At 40.3% G+C, this 20,824-nt stretch overlaps 1 protein-coding gene across 1 annotated transcript; it reads left to right on the forward strand.

Annotated features, from left to right (window-relative positions):
- Window positions 1–3,487: 3,487 nt before the first annotated feature.
- Window positions 3,488–18,662, forward strand: LOC110984737 (E3 ubiquitin-protein ligase RNF185-like). Its single transcript, XM_022245207.2, has 5 exons — window positions 3,488–3,972; window positions 9,271–9,402; window positions 9,872–9,926; window positions 12,603–12,729; window positions 13,620–18,662. Exons 1-5 carry the CDS (start codon window positions 3,713–3,715, stop codon window positions 13,715–13,717), a joined length of 672 nt encoding a protein of 223 aa, XP_022100899.1. The 5' UTR covers window positions 3,488–3,712; the 3' UTR covers window positions 13,718–18,662.
- Window positions 18,663–20,824: the final 2,162 nt, after the last annotated feature.

Consider the following 20,824-nt stretch of genomic DNA (forward strand, 5'->3'; position numbering starts at 1 on the left):
GAGGCAGGGATGAGCTCGCACAACTGTCGTCACTTTTAAAGGGGCAAGCGACGAACCCTCCTCGAGACCTTCACGTTTCCAAGACGCTTCAAAAACTAAGGCCTTGCATTGAAAGTCGATGCACTTTGTTATAGAATTTCAAATAATCCACAAGTGATTAAAGAATTCGAACCTTCATGCCATCAATCTTCAAGAATGCATTTAGAAACGGCGACGATCGTACAATGCAAAGGCAGATCCAGACTTCCGCTCAATTTTTTTGGGGCAGGGCAAATTGTTTGGAGAGAAGGGCAACAATTTGGGAACTTTATGTAGGCTAATCTCTTTTGCCTTTCTTAGGGGCGAGGCCAAAAGTAGGGGCTTGTACACACCTTGAAAAGTAATGGTTCAACAATCCACGAACTACGGTTTTCTCTGCTTTTAGAAAACCATTTAAGTGTCCTTTTTCTGTGGTGGAATAGACCCCGTTTTGCCCTCCCCTCCGCATCCTTGTACTTCAAGTTGAGCATCACCCTTGACGAATTGACGCTAGTTTTGAATTAAACAGCTTTTCCATTCGTACATGGCATGATTTGTTAATCACCAGGTTACAGCCCATATCAATAATGTATGAATGCACCATTTGCAATTTTTGTATTTAGGCATATTGGGATTCAAGCACATATATGGGAAGTTTTTTATAATTGTGCTTTATTTGTCTAACCCTCCCCCACCACCACTTTAGCTAAATTTCCCCTCTGATATTCAAGGAAGGAAATATTTTGAACGTTTCGTGGCCCAAACAGTCAGATTCAAGTTTCAAAAACCCTTTATAAGAACACATTACACTTGAAATAGGCGTTTTCCTCCAACAATATAAGAACTGTGAGATGGTGCGTGCCTGGCAGGCACGGGTTGCACAAAGCATAAATACGCAGTTTTTACAAGATGTGCATTTTCCCAGTACTGACATCAAATTTAATACACATACTCACGACTGTACAATTATGTTCAGTTTTCGTCTGAGCGGCAAATGGCTGAAGGATAATTTCTTCTATGCAGTCTCAAGCATTGCACTTCCGTAAATCTTACGAAGACCCAAAATTAGCAATTTTTTTTCACAATGAAGTATTAAAATCCCTTTCCACCAATTTCTGGAAAGTCCAACGTCTTAACTTCGTGAATTTCCGGTTTAAATTCCGTTCAGCCTTCAGAGAAGTTCGCAACACCCATGGTTGCCGGGGCGCGGGTTGCCCATTATTGCTCGGCAGATTTTCAAAACATTATAATGGCCCCTTAATGGCCGTAATTAAGTGGCTTTTTCCGTTCCCATTGCAAAAGCGATACGATGTTGCCTCCTCACGAGTTTTTTTATGAACACAACCCATACACAAGTTCATCGACAAGAATATAACATCAAATCAGTGTTCTGAAATATGTGATTGCCAAGCTTTCGGTAACTGAGAACCTAAGTTCAGGGCAAGCAGATTAAGCACTGATTTGATATTACATTCTTGTCGATATTCTGATCACGGTGCTACGCAACCCTTCCATATTTCTCCCATACACAAGTTCATTTACTTTCATTAGTGCCTGCCTGAAAATCCTGAAAATTCTTCACAATCCGCTGTAATTTTTTTGCTCATCACAAAAAAGTGGGTGGGGGCAGTAATTCAATAGCCACTCCCCCCCCCCCAAAAAAATGGGGCGGGGGATATACTCTCCACCCCCCCCCCATTTTCATGGCCAGGCAAGTTATCCCCTCCCCCTTCCCCACCCCCATCCCCCAATTTCCAACACTGCACCCGACAATCAATCAAATGGGTTCGATAAATTTCTGAGATTTTCGGAACGAGGCAAGATTCTGGTGCGTCACTGGCGGAGAGCTAGAGGATCTTTTAGACCGGAGCATAGGGGTGCAGACCACTAATTAAAGTGAGAATTTCTGACCAGCTCATTAGCATTAAAAGTGCCCCCTTCCACAGTATCTTTTGAAAAAGGAGATTGTTTGGCCCCCAAAATGGTGAGATTGTGTAAATCGTTGCCAGGATCAACTCCCTGGGTCTTTGAGCTTTCATATGAGGGCAGAAGGGCTGAAAACTACGGTTGAAAAATGGTCCTAAGTGCCCGAGAAAGTTGAGGGTTGCCATTTAAAAAATGGCTGCAATCAGACTTCGGAAAAATCACTTTTTGGGGGGTGATTTTGTTTTGTGGGAATAATTAAAAATGTAATTGGTTAACCCACAAAAAATTGAAAAGAAATTGAAAGATAAGTGACCATACAAGAATTTCATTTGTGTTTCAGAAATCTCAGGGATGTTGGCGTGCATGCTATTGGGCCCTGAAAGGTGCTGATTTTACACTGTTTTCAATGGGGCTTGAATTAGTGGACTGGACCCATAGGGGTGCACCCTCGCAAAAAGGCCCTAAATATGTCCGCCGAGGTCATTAATAAAAGTTATACACTCAAAATATTCTATATCAGAGAGTCCTGAGAGCCATGATATTGAGGAATTGGAGAAATATGGCACTTCAAATTCTGAGCAATTTGGATGCAGTCGGGTCCGAAAATGGCACTATTTGGCCGTTTTGCAGAGGATGGGTTTTCAAAATGGCTACTTTTCTGGGCAAGGACATTTTCTTCATTTTAGTGGTGGTCTGCTTCTGGTGAAAATTTCTCAAAAATTCATTGGTCAACCCCCCGAAAATTGAAAGGAAAATGAAAGGGGACATGTCGATCATCGTATTTCTGTGCAGCCTGGACATCTGTGAGAGTTGTGAGTATTTTTAAAATTATTGCAAAGTGTGGGGATTTATCATTGCTGTCTATGGAAATTTATTTGTAGTGGTGCACCCATAGAGATCATAGTGAAGCATGGTCCGTAGACGACCATTCACAGTGCGCCCTCTCAGGTTCTGCACGAAGTCATTGACGAGGGACCATTATCATTATTGTTCTGCCGAGAGTGCTCTCAACTTGAGGGTAATCAAACAATTGGCCAATTGGCTGACCGTTCTTATTTCCTTAAAATATTTTAATATTTTAGTTAAAACTGATCAATTATTTTTAAAAACCTGATTAATTATTAAAACCATGGATTCATGAATTATAGTTCTCATGGACACTTTCATTTTAAATCTTATTTTCCACTGTCATGACTGTATACGTTGTAACCAAACACCTGTCTCATTTTATCCCGTTATATGAATTTATAAAAAATGGCTTCATTTACTTTGAACATTTTAGGGAAACACTCCAAGCTTGCCCCCATTATATTTGGTAGAGATCCGCCCATATGGTACCAACATGCTGCAGAGTGTGGTAACATCACGCTACTGTCGCTAGTGTTACGTGTACAGTGTACAATGTACATGTACATGTACTGTATATGTGCAGTACACGTACATGTACATGTATGTGTACACGTACACTGTACATGTACATGACATGGCTATCACTATCGACTGGTTCCCAACTCGGCAATACAACAGTGAAGGCAAAAATTCGAGGGACACGACCACAGAACGAGCACTGACCTAGTCGTCGCAACCAATATCGGTGCTTAGACAAGCCATGAACCGAAGACAGAATTTTCACCCAGAAATTTCTCCATTGATCTCGTACTTGATGACTTTTGATTGTCTTTAAAATCAACGTGGAGTTACCAACGATCGAATACACTTTTTCTTTGTCTGCTGGACGAACTGAAACTTGAGGAAAATCATCCGGATCATGCCAGACGTGAAAGCCCATATTCCAGAGAACATGGATGCGGACTCGGACGGGCTGAAGCGCCGAACTGATGCGCACGCGAAAACGGACACTCCAGACGAGGCGAGTAAAGACAGCGCAAATGGCGGGGCCACCGGGGCCACAGCGGCAGATTCTGCAGAGAAAGATGGGTCAGCGTCCCAGGAAAGCCTCTTCGAATGCAATATTTGCCTGGATACAGCCAGGGATGCTGTAGTCAGTCGATGTGGTCATTTATTTTGGTGAGTGAGTGTCCTAATACTAGTAATAGTACATTCATGTTGGTGTTGATCTTGGAGGATTTGGGAAGGTTAGGGTTAACCCTAATCCTCCCAAATCCTCCAAGATCTTTTTCTGCAAAGTGGAGGAATTTGGAGGATTTAGGGTGTATGGCAAAAGTACATGGCTGATTTCGAAGGATGCACTACGTGTAGGTCATGGATTACACCTTATGTTGTTTGTGCTTAGTCAAGTACAAGTTCAGCCCGATATTTCAGTTGAATCAACTGCACAGCTCAAGAGTGCCAATCACCTTGCCTCAACATGACAGGAATTGCTGGAGGATTTTGAAGGATTTGGGCAGTTAGGCACAGCTCCAACTGACATTTTCAAGAACTTTTGGAGGATATTGGAGGATTTGGACTGAATGCAATTTTTTGCATGTTGAAAATCGAAGGATTTCGGAGGATTCGGGATGGTTCCTTGTAAAAGTGCCTAGGGGGTTAGGGTTAATTTTAATCAGCCTCAGGTAAGGGATTAGCCCAGATCACATGATACCTTCATTACATTGTGACCCACGTCCAGGGTTTGATTTCATCCTGCCTTAGCAAATTTTTAACACTATTTTATTCACATTGCTGACAGTGACAGAGGTGGGCCTGAAATTTTATTGACATAGGCCTGGGCCTATTCTAAATTTGTGAAGTTAGCCAACAATAGGTTGAGAATATATAAATGTGTCCTTGGGTAATGTGTTTGAGAAAACTACCACAGCTCAATGTTCCTGTCGTAAACATCCCGGACAGACTTCTCGTATTAAGACTTGAAATTCATGTATGTTGGTGCCCTGCCTAGTCAAAGATCGTAAAAATAACAGTCAGTATCTTTTAGTCTATTAACCAGACCAGCAGTTGCTGTGCATGTCATGCCTGCCCACACACATGTAAGCCTTTACACAAGAAGTTTATTTTGAGGTTTATGGTGGGAGCATGGAAGTATGATATGGTCGCCAGGTCCCTTATTTGGCCACTTACTGTGAAAACCAATCAGACTTGACAACAGGTGGCAAAATTAGGGACCTGGCAACTATATGGTCATGCATGTTACATGATGTATTATCTGTGATCCATCATCCAGTGACCTAAACCAAGCATTTGTGTAATGCAGGATATACAAGCAAGGAACATGTAAATGAAACTCAGCTACCCTCATCAACTAGGAGTTTGGAAAACAAGGTGTATTGTAACCAATTTTGCTTTTGGAGGATGAGTTGATGTTTCAAATGTTAATCAGAGTGTAATGAAGACATTGTCCAACCTGGTCTAGTAAGGGACTGTCCATAATTTTCATTATTTTCATGAGCATACAAACCGAAGGGGGGGGTTAGAGACCTTGTGTACGCTCTTCTGAATGTAAAAAATGATGATCTGTCAGCAGATCCATCAGGTCTCATCCATCATCATTTTTTGCCCACTGACGTACACTTTGGAGGGGGCAGGGGTAGTGAAAAGTGTACTTTGGTACACTTATAAAAATGATGAGGCTTATGGACGGCCTAAACACATTTGACAAGCACGGTACTCCCTGGCGCCTCGGTTAGCCGCAATTTTCAACAAGTCACTAACATCAGGAATCTTTCCTGACGTTGTGAAAGTGGGTAAAGTTACACCAATACATAAAAAAGGCAGTAAACACAATCTTGAAAATTGTAGACCTATCTCAGTTCTGTCCACTTTTTCCAAAGTGTTTGAAAAATTAATTTATAAACGACTTGTGTGTTTCTTTGATAAATATAAACTCTTGTCAGATTCACAATTTGGTTTCTGAGAAAACCGCTCGACAGACCAAGCAACTTCATATGTTGTAAGTAAACTTTTAAGTGCTATAGGTGATAAGAAATTTACAATTGGGATATTTTTAGATCAATCTAAGGTTTTTGATCCTGTTAACCACAATATTTTGATTTGTAAACCTGAACATTATGGTGTCCCCGGGACTGCGCTAAACTGGTTTAAAAGTTATTTAAGTAATAGAAAACAGTTTGTTTCATATAATTCGGTTAACTCGGATGCTTATGTTATATCTTGCGGAGTCCCGCAAGGTTCAGTATTGGGTCCCCTGCTGTTTTGTCTTATCAATGACATCTGCAATACATCAGATATTATATCTTTTTGCCTTTTTGCAGATGACACCAGCTTGTTATATAGTCACACTAATGTTGATACAGCCATTCAAAATATCAATGGAGAGCTTATCGATATAAATAAGTGGCTTTTAGCTAACACGCTATGCATTAATTTACATAAATCAATTTACATGATATTCTGCGGAAAACAGATGAGGTATATGCAAACTATTCCAAGTGCTGTACATGGTATATACCTGAAGCAATCAAAATGCACTCGATTTTTAGGTATTATTATTGATGAGCATTTAATTGGAAGGACCACTGTAATGATGTAGCAAGTAAAGTTTCAAAAACATATCGGCATAATGAATCGCTTAAAGCTTTATTTACCAAGCAGTATTTTGCTTGCCCTATATAATTCCTTTGTTCTTCCGTATTTGAACTATTCAATAATTACATGGGGTGGGGCTACGTATATTGTTAAACAAATCCTGCAGTTGCAAAAAATAGCTGTATGTGTCATTGATAAGACTGATTATTGTGGTCATACTGCTCCATTGTTTGCCAAACTTAAAATTCTACATTTTAACGATTTGTACGAATTTTGTTTATGTAAATTTATGTATAAATATACGAGTAATGCATTGCCATCTTGTTGTAACCTTACTAGTGCCGAATGCTACAAAGTACTACTTAGTAGTAAAATGTAGTACTCAGCCCTGTCGCTTGTAAAAGGACATGATATTATTATTCTCTGAAGCCATAAAATACAATCGAGAAGACAATGTACCATACAGTGCTGTGGAACTATGAATGCATGGTTTCATTGTTCTCTGTAAGAGTAACAATGGAATAAACCTAGCCAGAAATAGTAATTTGTAGCGCTAGGTCCTTCAGGCTCAGAGTGTTACATAGTATTTTGTAGTACTGAGTACTCTAAGCCAAACAACGCCTGGTACTGTTAGGGTTAATGCATGTTTCACCTTAGCATCAAATGTTCATTCCTGTAATACTCAAAGTGCATCCAGAAAGCATCTCTATGTTCAATTCAGTAGAACAGCCCTAAATAAAAATAGTCTAGTTAATCGTGGCATTTCAAGTTGGAATAAACTGAATGACGTTCTAAAATTATTGCCAACTCTGCCTGCATTTGCCAAGAAACTGAAAATGACACTATTTGATACACATTTGGAAATTTGTGATGCCACCAAATTATAATGCAATGTACCCATCCGACAGATGGATTCAGTCAAGGTTAAATCTTGTCTCATTCCTGTATATCTAATGTTTGTATAGTCTTTGTCCTTGTCAATCCCAGGTCAGGGTACAAAAGCTTTTAGCTTCACCCACGTACCTAGATGTTGCCCTATGCTTTTGTGCTCAAGTCTTAATATTATTTGTCCTGCGTAATAATTTAATTGTTTAAAAGTATTTTGAATTTAAATATGGGCATTCTTGTCCCTAAGTATAGCAATGTACTATCTATGTGTCTTTGTAGGGCAATATTGAAATAAATGTTGAACCTAACATTGGACAGCCCCTAAGGGATAAGATGATTGGTTATGTTAAAACAGTAGAAATGCCCTAAACTTTACCCCATAAAATGGCAATGCAAAATTGCTTACCATTTTCCTCAAATTGGTTGTGATTTTGTCTTATTGTAGCATTCGGGACTGTGAGGGGTAAAACACAAAATATTTGTTTAGATAATGCTCTTAGCTTGTTTAAGTATTTGTTGCATTTGTTTGACTGTTTTATATGGCAAATAAGGGATGTCAAACTCGGCATGTGCTTGAGTCAAGATGGCAGGTGTGGTGTCAGCAAGCAACGAAATATCTCCTTGGCAAAAGTATGCATGCTACTTTGGCAAAAAAAAAATTACTAAGTTCTCAACTCTTTATCAACTCAACCCTGCTCGTTCCTTATTGAATACCGTTTCAAACCCCGGGTGAGAATATCACTCCATGCTGAAAAATCAATATCGGGGTTGATGTGGGGTTGGCATGGGTTGAATACTGCAAATATTGCATTTGTATCCATCTTGCATCAACTTCTACATTCAGTATGACGACACCACCAAAGATCGTATAGCGCCGCAAAGCGACACAGGATGATAATTGATAATAGTTCGCGGTACCCGCTGCTTCATTTGACTCGGACCGGCCAGCCGACCCCGGCAAGCTCGGTGGTCGAGTGGTTAAGACATCTGCACTAGTAAGCAGGAGGTCGTGGGTTCGAGTCCCACCCGAGTAAGCTTGTGAGGTTTTTTTCACAAGTTCTCGGGCAAGCACTGAGCATACAGTGCTTATAAATATACGTTGGGTAAGGGCAAACCCGTTATATATAATTACAGGATGGCAAACTTCACCGTGAATACATGTAAAATGTTATAATTGCAGCGCCGCAAAGCGACGCAGGATGGCGAACTTCACCGTAAATACACGTAAAATGTTGTAATTGCAGCGCCGCAAAGCGACGCAGGATGGCAAACTTCACCGTAAATACACGTAAAATGTTGTAATTGCAGCGCCGCAAAGCGACACAGGATGGCAAACTTCACCGTAAATACACGTAAAATGTTATAATTGCAGCGCCGCAAAGCGACACAGGATGGCAAAACTTCACCGTAAATACACGTAAAATGTTATAATTGCATGGGCGCCATTTCAGCAAGTGATACGCCTGCGCAGTGCACATTAATGCACAGGCGCAGGCGCCGTGGCAGGCACATGCACCTGGTGAGCCTGCGCCCAAGCATTACCGTAAACTGCGCAGGCGTGTTGCTTGCTGAAACGGTGCCCATGGTGATTACACCTTCTGGGCAGAGTTATCCATCTTGCGCCTTCGGCGCTATACAATCTTTGGAGACCACCACCACTGCTCTCCAAAGATTCACATACATCATCAAACTTAGCTACATTATATGCGTTTCTGTGGCAGTGAAACACAGTTATCTACTTTCATCTTTTAAAAACATTTTTGATCGTGAAGTTTCAAACCAATGTTTTTTGTTAGGTGCAAACAGGGATATATCCTCCTGGCACTAGAGGTGAAAATACTCAACCAAATGCAAAGCCTCAATTATGATTGAAGGGAACACCGACAAGGTACATTGTGGGGGAAGATTGGGTACTCTACTCCAGATGGGTGTACATGTATGTTGGCTCAATTTTCCTCTTTCTGTCTTATTAAGCTGGCCATGTCTATATCAGTGGTTAGAAACCAGACCCAATCGGCAAACGTGTCCTGTTTGTAAAGCCGGCATCAGTAAAGAGAGCGTCACCCCCTTGTATGGCAGAGGAAGCACAAAACAAGAAGATCCAAGGTGAGAAATTGGGCCGTGCCTATTTGAATAATCAGACGTTCCATCAATTATCAAAATGCTCAGACTTTCTTTTTGAACTGAATATGCCAAGCTAATAATCAAATTTAAAAAGGGATAATCAATACGGGCTATTCACAGAAGTGCGCCCCCAAGAGTTTGCAACGCGTTGACCACTCACAGTGTGTCAAATCTGTTGACCCAGTGTGAATTTGGAAAAGTTGATGGATTTCACATATTGTGATTGGTCAACGTGTTGCAAACTCTTGGAGGTGCACTATTGTGAAACGCCCATCTTACTTGGTTACAAAATTGCATTTGAAAAGCATGTTTGAAAGTGTCAAAAGTAAATTAAAGATAGCTGAGTGCATATGACCAACTCAAAGGCCAAAAAATGACTTTCCTTGAAGTTTTTGTGTTTTAATTTATTGTAAAAGTATACTTGTTGTTTCTCTTTTAATTTAACCTCCAGAGATAAAATTCCACAGCGACCACCTGGCGAGAGACCAGAGCCTGAAACACAAGGAGTGAGTAATAAGTATGATTTATGTTACATAGGTTTGTACTATTGAAACAATGATGCTCATTTTGTCTAAAGTAGTCCATTATGAACAACGGAAGCGGTCTGCTAGTTGGTTGTTGTTGTTTTGTTTTAACCCCTTCGCGACGGATGACGGTAAGAGCTGCCGTAAAAATTGAGATCCTCAGCCCGCTTTTCAGCTATTATTCTTGGTTTTGGCCCACGCTCGAGCAAACACAGTGAAAGAAGGCATACCCTGGCTCTTGTATATATGGTGATTGGTCTTTGTGTGTTGCCAAGAAGTGAAAAGGCCGAATTCGCATCATAATCACCAGCTTCACAATAGTCCCCACTTTGAAAAGAGGCAACGGGAATGTGGAAGCATGAGCAGAACCTCATGCCACCAATGAGCCTTTCCACTGTGTAATTCAAAGTGTGCAGAGCACGCAGGGCCACAAACGGAGAATTTGCGGTTTGGCAGGTGGCCTTCGTGGCCAAGCAAGGCTAGAATTCTTGGAGTCGGCTTTCGGAAAAAAAATTCCCATCGTCAAGGGGTTAAAGCTTGGGCCAGGCCGGGACTCGAACCCAGGCCACATTGGTGGAAAGTGAGGAAGGAACCGCTATGTTAACCCTCTTCCCCCGCAAGTTGGTTTGGAAAGGGTTTTCATTTATATTCATGCTGGGAATTCTTTTCAGGGAATGTCTTTCTGCCTCCACAAAATATGACACAATAATTTTTTTGCAAGTTAAATTTGAATAAAATCTGGTACTCTGAGTTGTTGAAATTCGTGTGAACATAATTTGAATTCTTGAAATTCTTCTACTAAAGACTGTGTAACTATACTTTTGAGTCGGGACAAGCTTTTGCTTAGTTACATAAGAGATGCCTTGCGCCAATGCACTATTTTCCAATGGATAAGAAGAGCACAAAGGAACCAGTCCATCCCAGAGATGGTGGTCACTATGCAAAAGCTTGCCCTGAATCACAAGGCATGGCAAGAGTGTCTTCATTCAGGGGAATTGCTGTGTTTCTGTGCAATTAGATAATCCGATATACCAGATTTTATTCAAATTTAACTCACAAAAGGTTTATTGAGAGAAGAATACCTGTTACGAACCAAATATCCGAAGTGCCTTTATTTTACTAAAACGTTTGAGTTTTTGATTTTGTTTTTTTATCTTGTTGATAGTACCTGCTCAAGAAACCACATTTCTTCAGCTTTTGGGTACCGTCAAACCTTGTTAATAAGACCACATTTAATACATTTTTCTGCTTTTAACAAGGAAATGTTTAGTTCCTGATTCACTGTTCTTCATTGCTTTCACTCCTGTTTTGTTTTACAGAATGCCCATAGCAAACTTAGACTGCACCTGCCCCTCCCAGTAGCCCATGGATTTTACATGTAGCTACGTTTTCCACATTTGTGCCATTACTTACAACATTGCCCCTGATGCCATAATTCCGATGACACGATTCTGCAGGAGAGACCCTGTCCATCCTCAGTTATTGAAAAAAAAATTTGATTTTTTTTACTCAGTCAAAATATATTTTGTGTATAGGATGATTTTAGAATAAATGAAAAGATGGTGATAACAAGCACTGGTAAGGGGCCCCTAAAGGGACATTCATTTTTTTCAAAAATATTTTGCACACAACATAGTACAGTCGAACCTTGTTAATAAGAGCACTGTTAATACAAGATGCTGCTTATAACAAGGAAAATTTTAGATCCCAATCCTTTGTTTTTCATTGTTTTCATTCCTGATCATACATGTACCAGGTTCCTGTTATAACAAGGTAATTTTCCAAGTTCAAAGGACCTCTTATTAACAAGGTTCGACTGTATTATCATCTCATGCCCACAACGTACATATCATGCACGTGAGTGTTTTTATTTCATTAACCATGTTCACATGACCTGTTTTTTCATGCAAACAAGATTAAAAAAAGATACACTGAATGTCCCTTCAGGGGCCCCGTACAAAGGTCTTTTAGCTGTCAGACATACATGTATGTTTGAATTTGCATCCAGTATCGACATCCGTAGACCCGGTCCCGTGAATCAGTACCCCACGTGATTGCATGTGACTGTTCAGCAAATACATGTAGCTTTCCAAGATCTTCAAAAAGGGGACCAGATCCCACAGAATCGGTCTTCACCTCATTGTTCTGGCAGTAGTTTTTGTATCAATCAGGGCCCAGTGAACTCTTTATTTAGATCTGAGTCATTCTGTATATTTGGGGTTGAAAAGTGTGACATTTTGGTGTCTCTGTTACTCCCGACTTGTGTAATTTGACAACGAAATATGATTTAAATTGTTTTTAAATTAGTTTGATTTGCTTTGCAGGTGATCTGCACCATTTAATCCTTCTTGGAAATCAAAGAATGTGTTCTAAAATTACACAATCATATGTCAGATGTGACAGGGACATGTAACAGATTGGACCCCAAATTAATAGAAAGGCCAATATATGGTATCACCCAGTTCAGCAACTCCATGAATAGTGGGTGGAAAATGCGGGCAGACAGTATTAATTTCTGATGTGAAAAGAGGTGTTTTTCGAGGGAGGCATTGACAACAAAGCTCAAATGGTAAAAATATTCTTAACATTGAATGTAAAATGAATGCAGTATGTGTATTTTTCTCTAGTTGTTTTTCTCCTTGTTTGTACATTTTCCAGCCTTTCCAAGGTTTTGGGTTTGGCGATGGTGGGTTTCAGATGTCGTTTGGCATAGGGGCGTTCCCCTTTGGCTTCTTTGCATCCACGTTTAATCTCGGGGATGGAGGTAGATTTATGGGTCATCCACGTAAGTTGATTGCTGTCTTGTTCTCAGTAACTGTCTGGTAATGGCACAGATTTCTGATCATATAGTGTGATTTGGAAGTATTCATTTGAATATTCCATTGAGAACTAGGCCTTTGAAAAAATGAAGCGTGAAATCTCCTGGCAAATAAACTGAAAAAGGGTAATTCCGTGGGCAACAGACTGACTTATTGGAAGGGATTGTCACCATTTATCCTGCTCTATCAGATAGCAGTACTAAGTTAGGGCCTAGACTCTATTGTTCTTTGATTGAAGTGTCCCTTTATCATAGAGATTTCTTTTGAAGTTCGGACTTTGCAATGATCAAGTAAAGCTATGTGCTGCAGTGGTAACAGAAGGACATCATTGGACTGCATACGTCACTCTGTTACTGTGTCATTAGTTTTCATATTGGAAATTGGAAATAAAAAAGTGTCCATTTGAGTTTGAATGTGGTTAAAAAAGATACAACAGACTTTTACTAATGCATGCAATATTGAAGTGTTGTTCAGTTCATTTCGTTTGAAACCAGTGCCACCCGACCTCACTTGCGGTTTTAATTTTCATCCGTCATCACTTAGCTGCACACTGAATTTGTATAAAAAAGTGAAACCAAAGTCCTACCCACGCACCTTGTCTTTAAATGGCATTAAATTAGAAGCTGAGCTTACATAAGAAAAACACTCAAAGATGTGTCACTTGTGCAGCTTTTTTTCTGATGACTAATCCTGAGTACATTTCACAGAGCACCGACACAAGTGTTCATACGTGTATATGGGTCATTCCATAAAATTAGAGCACCTTTGCGGCCTTTTAGACACATTTGTTGAAGTGTAGTGGGTCACTCAGAGAAACTAAATGTAATATTTTCATTCTGATTTCCTCCTCCCCCAGATCGTCCGCAAGCCCCGCCCAACCCCGACGAGCAGTTCCTCTCCAAGGTGTTTCTCTGGGTGGCTGTTCTCTTCGTCATATGGCTCCTAATCGCTTGAAATCCTGGCGTGGTCTGTATCTCTCTGTGAAAAAAACTCTCAGCCTTTTATTTAAATTGGGTGATAGTGCTCTCAGAATCAACATCATTGGGGGTCAGTTGTTTTTGGAGGATTCAAAAGGTTTCCTAGCAACATTGCATATCAGAACTTGGAGTTAGCTTGAGGTCTGCCCAGAGTAAGTTTTTCGACTTTTCTCTCTTGTGCACTGAGTCATCTGTTTTTTTTTTTCATGCTGGTCAAATCTTTTATTTTAAACATGAGTTACAGGTAACTTACTGATTCATGTTAATTCTGCAGTTTTCTCTACACGTGACATTTTAAAATTGCACCCCTCCAGAAATATCCTCGATCAAATTTTTTTTCTTTCTCTTTTTTAATGAATACAAGCAATCTTTACCAGCCTTTTTGTCACTAATGAAATGTAACGGAAAGAGAGTACAGGCCGATGTATGACACAAGAATTTTTTAGCTTCATAGTATCTAGGTATAGAGCCTGAAAGTTGACCCCTGATAACCTGCTCCTGGAACCCTCAAATAGGAAAAACAATGTGCAAAAATGTAAGAATCTGCAATTAGTTTTGTTCATTTACTTCTTAACAAAAACCACCTCCGAAAATGACCTGCGTAAAATATTTACTAGCATATTAATTTCTACAAACTTTAAAATTGCCTGGATTATGGTGCTGGAAAAGTGACTTCTCACTTCCAAAAATCTTAAGTATGTGATGACCTGTGCAGTGTGGTGTATTGTACACAGATGAAAGTTACAAAATTATTTTATGGTAGTCTGTAGGTAAACACCTTGTTAAAAAAGGGACCAAAATAAATTTGGAAGTTTACCATTTTTAAGGAACTAAACTTTAACCACTTCATGCCGGGGCATTTTTCAATGTTGATGATGCTGAGCCGGCATGACTATCATTTTTTCTGTTTTCAAAATCCTACAAAAATTCATCATTTGATTTAACGGTCGTTTAGAACCACATGAAGTAATCTTTAGGCACTACTCTAAGTTGATTGGTGACCTTTATTGATGCCCGAGTATTTCAGCCAGGCCTGCAGCCTTGTAAACAGAGCCCAGATTGTGCGGTGTTGTATAACTGTCTTTTGTTCACGAACCTGGCTCAGTGCACTGCTGACCTCTTTTCAATAGGGGCCAGATTAGCGTGCAGTGGTGCTGTGTGGCTCATCGCTGGGGTGGTGGAGCGCTTTTGTCCCCGGTGGTAATCCGCTTGCTTTCAATGCCCCAAACCCTGGTATACGGTTTCAAAACTAGGCTGGATTATCACCACTTTTGAGAGTGAAAAATGTCGGTAATGCCCAGCAGCTTGGTCTTTTGTTCAAAGTACGGTCTTTTGTTACAGGGCCCTGTTTCCTTTGTCCGAGTTTGGAGACCCTGGCCACGCATATAAACCATACGTCTCTGATTCCGGAGTCCCCGGCAGGAAGCGGTTAAGGAATAAAGGTTACTGCCTTAAATTTCGTGTACAATTCTAAAATCTTATGTAATGCTTACTGACAAGAACTACATCAGACCAGCCCCCAAAAATCTAAACCCATCGACTGTAGGTAGGTGAATATTTGTAATGTTATTCAACAAACATTTATAAATAAGAAGGCATTGAAAGTGAAGGGGCTTATGATGAAAGTCTTGTTTTTTTCCATCTCCAGTCACATTTACGCGAGTATTACTCTAAGAACACAAAGAGTAGCATTCTGACTAAGTATTCTTAGGGTGGTTTCAGGCCATGTCCGAAACGGGCTTCCAGAGCTACGGCTAGGTCTATTATCTGCGCGTCTCCACATATTTCCAATGGAGCGAGGACCTAGACCTAGCTCTAGACAACAGATTCGGATGTAGCCTCAGTCAGAAGTCATTCTCCAACAATCGTGATAGGGTGGTTCCATGTAAAATCCTCGTAGGCGAGCCACATGAGGATTCCAGAAGCTCACCGTGTGACCATTTACTTTCAGGCTCTATTATTATAACCAAAATGTATAACTGTTAAGCCGCTTGTATCCCCGATTTCTTTTATATGTATAACTGTAAGCCGCTTGTATCCCCGATTTCTTTTAAGTTCACGGATTTATGTCTGTTTAGTCTATTTGCCTTTGGGGAACAGTTCCATTTAATGTCAGGCCTTCATTTCATGAAAAGTCACACTCTTGTAGTCTTCCACACATCTAGTTTTGTCGTACTGTCTCGGCTGAAGAGGATGATTGAAGCTCTGTCCTGTGATGCACAGCGATACAGTCATGTGCAGGCTGTTTATCGTAGGTTCCTTCGAGACCCATATCCATTGGTTGCAACACAGTGTGGCAAATGAGCTAATGATGTACTGTACCCTGCACTTCCCATTTACATGTAAATGTACATTAAACTTTAGAAAGGCAGCCAATTTCTTGGTGAACATTATATACATCATCTTGGCTCCCTGCTGCTCTTTGCAGTACATGCTGCTGCTGGTAACCAGTGGAAACACTTAGCTCTTTAGACTTTGCTTAACAGTCACTTTGACTCAGTGAGAGACTTCGAGACGCTGGTTGTGGCAGACATACATGTACCAGTTCTTTTTCACAGAATTGCGCGTGCTCAGAACTATGCACGCTTGCTCAGAACTATGCATGCATGTTCAGCACTACGCAAGCATGCTCAGATCAACGTGCACATGCTCCGAGCAACACGGGCATGCTCAGAACTGGTGAAATGGAGCGGTATGTTTGCTGCTGCCAAAAATCTTAAAGTCTGCCACTGGTGTGAGATTGATGAAAGGCTAGTCCAACTTTGGTTTCATCCTGAATTCAAGTGTCTCCTAGGCATTACCAAAAACCCAACTCTACTCTCAGAGGTATGCATAATACAAGTCGTGTGAGTAGGAACCACTGTGGTAAAGTGCCTTGCTCATGGACACAGTCACTGGTATCCATTGGCAAGATTCAACTACACTTTCAATGTTTTGGCACCGTATACATAGTGTTATGACCCTTCAGCAAGAGTCTTAGGTTCTATTTGCTTCCGCCTGTCCAAAAATGCAATCTCAATAGGGGTTATTCACAATGTAGTGCGCCACCAAGAGGTTGTCGTGGAGAGGCCGTTTTGCTGTGCATTATGGGATAAATAGTCTTATTCATTGAGTGTGCCATGCGGGGAAAACTTACATGTTTTCCAATTGTTTGTTTATATTGTTGGAAATTGCTTATTGTGAACGGGTGGAAGGTAGTCCAAATGATGGTTTTTGTGTGGTGCAGGGAAGGCCTTAATCAAATATCCCCAAATTACGTACAAAGTGCGTGTCAGCTGTAAACTTGAAAAGTGGCCTATCTATGGCAAACTCTTGGTGGTAGTGTGAATCGCCCGTATTGCATGTGTAATTGCCATTCTTTTCTGCTGTTGTGAGCTTTAAGCGACTGTACCTGCACTGCATGTATTTTGCACAAGAATTGCAGAGAAATCAGTTCAGCAAATGATGTTATTTCCAACCATGATTCCACATTAGGATGTGTGCCTCTTGTCTTAGTCACATAATGCAAGTAGAACACATTTAAGCCAAATAGAGCTGTGTGTGTTGTACACTGTTTGTTTGTTTTGCAAGGAAAGCCTGTAGTGTGCATGGATGTGTTCAGAGGTAACATGGACCACTGCTAGCAAAATGCACATGGCCCATAAAAATCCTGTTTCTTCGCAATGATGCCCCAAGAGGCTTCAAGAAAAGCAGGTGATTTCGTCTCATCCTTATCCCTTTTCACAGTGGTGAGATGGGCTAACCCTTTTTCGCCAGATTTTGTGAAGGAATTTCAGATGTTGTGATGCATTGTGGGTTCATTGCTGCTTTTATTTGAAATACACTTACATTCAGTGTGCACACATCAGCACCCTATCAGTGCCTTGCCAGAATGGTTCTCCAGGGAACCAGACCGGATGGGTATTGCCATGGTTATGTAACTTAAATTTTCACAATGACTTTATCAGCTTTGCATGTGTCGTTCTGATTTCATCAGCATTCTCTAATGTTTAGTCACAAGACAATTTCAAAACACACAGTGTTTCCGCTGGGAATTTCAAAACACGCAGTGTTTCCACTGGGAACTACCAGTTTTGTAAGTTTCTTCTTAATGCACCTTACTGAAATTTAGACACAGATAAAACATCTTTGATTCATTTGTTTGTTTGTTTGTTTGTTTGTTTGTTTGTTGGGGTGTTGGGGTGTTTGTTTGTTTGTTTGTTTGTTTGTTTGTTTGTTTGTTTGTTTGTTTTTTTAATCTTCCAGTAGTGACCCCAGTGCAACTAATGTGGTTGTATGGCAGGATGGTAAACCACTGCAATGTGCTGTTTTAATAATGATTTGAATTTGACGAATATTGACACCGAATCACCGATTGGTGGATGCAGATTATGTTAAAGATTTATTTACATTTACTTGTGGGTTGATTATATAGTGGAAAAATAGAAATATTAGTAAAATATGGAAACTGAACAGAAGCAAAGAACATAGGCTGAGTGAGGACATTGTATTTATTTTCGTTTCATTTTATAAGATATGCCCTGGCCAGATCTCAAAATGCATACATGTACATGACAAGGGATTACAAATTGTGAGGTTAGCCAAATAATGAACCTTGGCCTGGCAGTCAAGTTTGGTTTTCTGATGTAAAGGTGCAGGTATGAGCTGACAGCCAAGTCTTGGCTGATGTCCCGGACTCGCTGTGTCCTCAAGCAGGACACTTTTCAGTAACAGCAAGTTGCTTCACACACCTTTTGCCAACGAATGGATTGGAGAGGACTAGAATAAATGTAAAAAAATTCTTTGTACATACAGTAACTATTGATAATATAAGATGTAATGGTCAAGATATATGTTATTTGGTTGTTACTGTCGTGTGTTTTACAGGAATAAAACATGCACTTGTAGAATTTGACAATAAAATATTGATTTATGGCGGATAAGTAGTGGTATAGGTCAGTGGTTTTATAGATTTCTGTGTGTAATTGCCAGTTGTAATCGACTTTTGGTGTTGTGGGCCAAATTTAGCACCACATTGACAGCTTCAAATTTGTCAATGCTAACCAACCTCACCTCAACCCACCAATTAGCAACCAAAACATCCAGAAATCAGTGCAGGTAACTAACTCACTTAAGTGACTGATATCAATCGTTTAGTTAACTGATCAATCATACAGCTTAATGTCTGGAATCACTCATAGCTCAGCCAACTGATCACTTGAGTCAGCTATTTGTTTATTCATTTGAAATTGAACAAATAGGCTCAATAAAGAAATGTCTAACGGAACAAATGATAAAAAAAAATCAGCCAGACACGCCACATCTACCAAAGTTTATGATGTAGAACGCGAACTTATTTTCTCACTTTGACTACTCTATAAATAAAATTACAATTTCATTCTTAAAAATTCTATGTAGCGATATTTCCAGTGTCAGTTGCCAATGGAAAGTTAGTGCAGTGTGAATAAAAAAATTCTGGTCGGTGAGCCTCGAATTAGACCAAGAGAGGGCGCAATTTTCCTAGCAATGCCATGCCGGCTTCTTTGCATGACGTCACTACACAAAAACTCACGCCGCATCGAAAACCCATTTTCTGCCAAAGGTGCCATTAATCTCACAGCAACAATAACCCATTTTCAGAATATTGATAAGAATGAAATATATAGTCAGTGCTCCGAAATATGTAATTGCCGAGCTTTCAGTAACTGGGTACCTTCTTCAGGGCAAGCTCCAAGCAGATGCAGTTGGCGGACCGACTAGACACACTGCAAAAACACGTGGGTGCGGTGACATACTTAGGCTACACGTTCGCGACTTTTTGTATGATCTGTCAAGACACTACGTAGGCCTATTTTAAAGATACTAGTCTTTGAGCATGCTTTGAGGAACGCTGGCACACCTACGTGATACGGACATGATGGAGTAAGTACAATGTATTTTGCTTTTATTATTCCACACTTACATGTATAGTTTACAGGAATGAAATTCATCTATAGGCCTTGTCCTAAGGCCCGTTGCTGTGACCAGAGACGGGTGGGGGGTTCGTCAAACCAAAAGTGGAACTTTGGGCACTGTGAACACATATTTTTATACAAAGGCCGATCACAATGTGCTTTGGAACACGTCAACAAGTTCCATGTTTGTCGCGAACCGAAGAATGCATGTTAGACTTCCACAGGCCCTTTACTACAGTTTTCAATTTTGAGGGCGTATTGTAAATTGGCCAGGTAGGCCTATATGAATTTGCTCTTCACTCAGCACCTTCAATTGGACGCTTGGTGACGAGTGAATGGTATGGACGTACATGTAATTATTTTAAAAATCTCAGAAAATCCTACAAAAAATTTCAGAAGTTCTAAAAAAGGGCTAAATTCTAGTAAATCATTATTACCTCCACTCACTTAACTAAAAATGTTAAAAAATTATTTTGAGGTGCATTTCATTTCGCACTTTGGAAAAAAAAATCAGAATCGGAACTTTGTAGCGGTTATATGAAATCAGCATTTATGAATCAGAATATATGGAGTCTGATTAAATTTCACCTTTTGTGAAATTGGAGGTAAAATATTGCTCCATATACAAATGTTCAATGCGAAAATTTGAAGTGCACATAGGGTCTGCGCCACTCTCCGGTGCGCATTCTTCAATTTGTAACTTGAAGCAGCAAGTGAACAAGTGTTTTCATTAAACCTGAACTTTCTCAAGTCCTCAAAATTATTTTAGTGTCCTTGTTGGTTGGGCCATGCAGCAATTCTTTTTAAGACCATTCAGTAAGATGATAAACAACATGGATTACACAACCGTAAAAGACAAAAAGGAACAGACGTACCACACAATTTGTGAGGTGTGAAGGGTACTTACGGTGCAATTACAAGTCTATGCAGTCTCTCTGAACTGGTTTTCATTTCCAACAAGTGAGTAGAGCCAATGTAAAAAGTAACCAATGAAAACATGACTGTCTTGTCCCCGTGCCCGGAATGCTGCGCGGCTGGTACGTGTGACTGGCTGGCTGTAGTGTGCGGCGGCGGTCCAGGTTCGGCTGCGCTGCAGGGATGGCGCGGCATTTAGGGACTGATTTCATTCTTTAAATGTTGCTGTATAAACT

The sequence above is a fragment of the Acanthaster planci genome, linkage group LG09 (genome assembly GCF_054643075.1).
Source record: "Acanthaster planci isolate LZ-2023a linkage group LG09, COTS_SCS, whole genome shotgun sequence".
Lineage (NCBI taxonomy): Eukaryota > Metazoa > Echinodermata > Asteroidea > Valvatida > Acanthasteridae > Acanthaster > Acanthaster planci.

Coding starts and splice junctions, on each gene's coding strand:
- LOC110984737 (XM_022245207.2), top strand. CDS start 3,713: ATGCCAGACGTGAAAGCCCATATTCCAGAGAACATGGATGCGGACTCG. Junction 9,403..9,871: donor ACAAAACAAGAAGATCCAAG/GTGAGAAATTGG, acceptor TTTAACCTCCAG/AGATAAAATTCCACAGCGAC. Junction 12,730..13,619: donor TAGATTTATGGGTCATCCAC/GTAAGTTGATTG, acceptor CTCCTCCCCCAG/ATCGTCCGCAAGCCCCGCCC.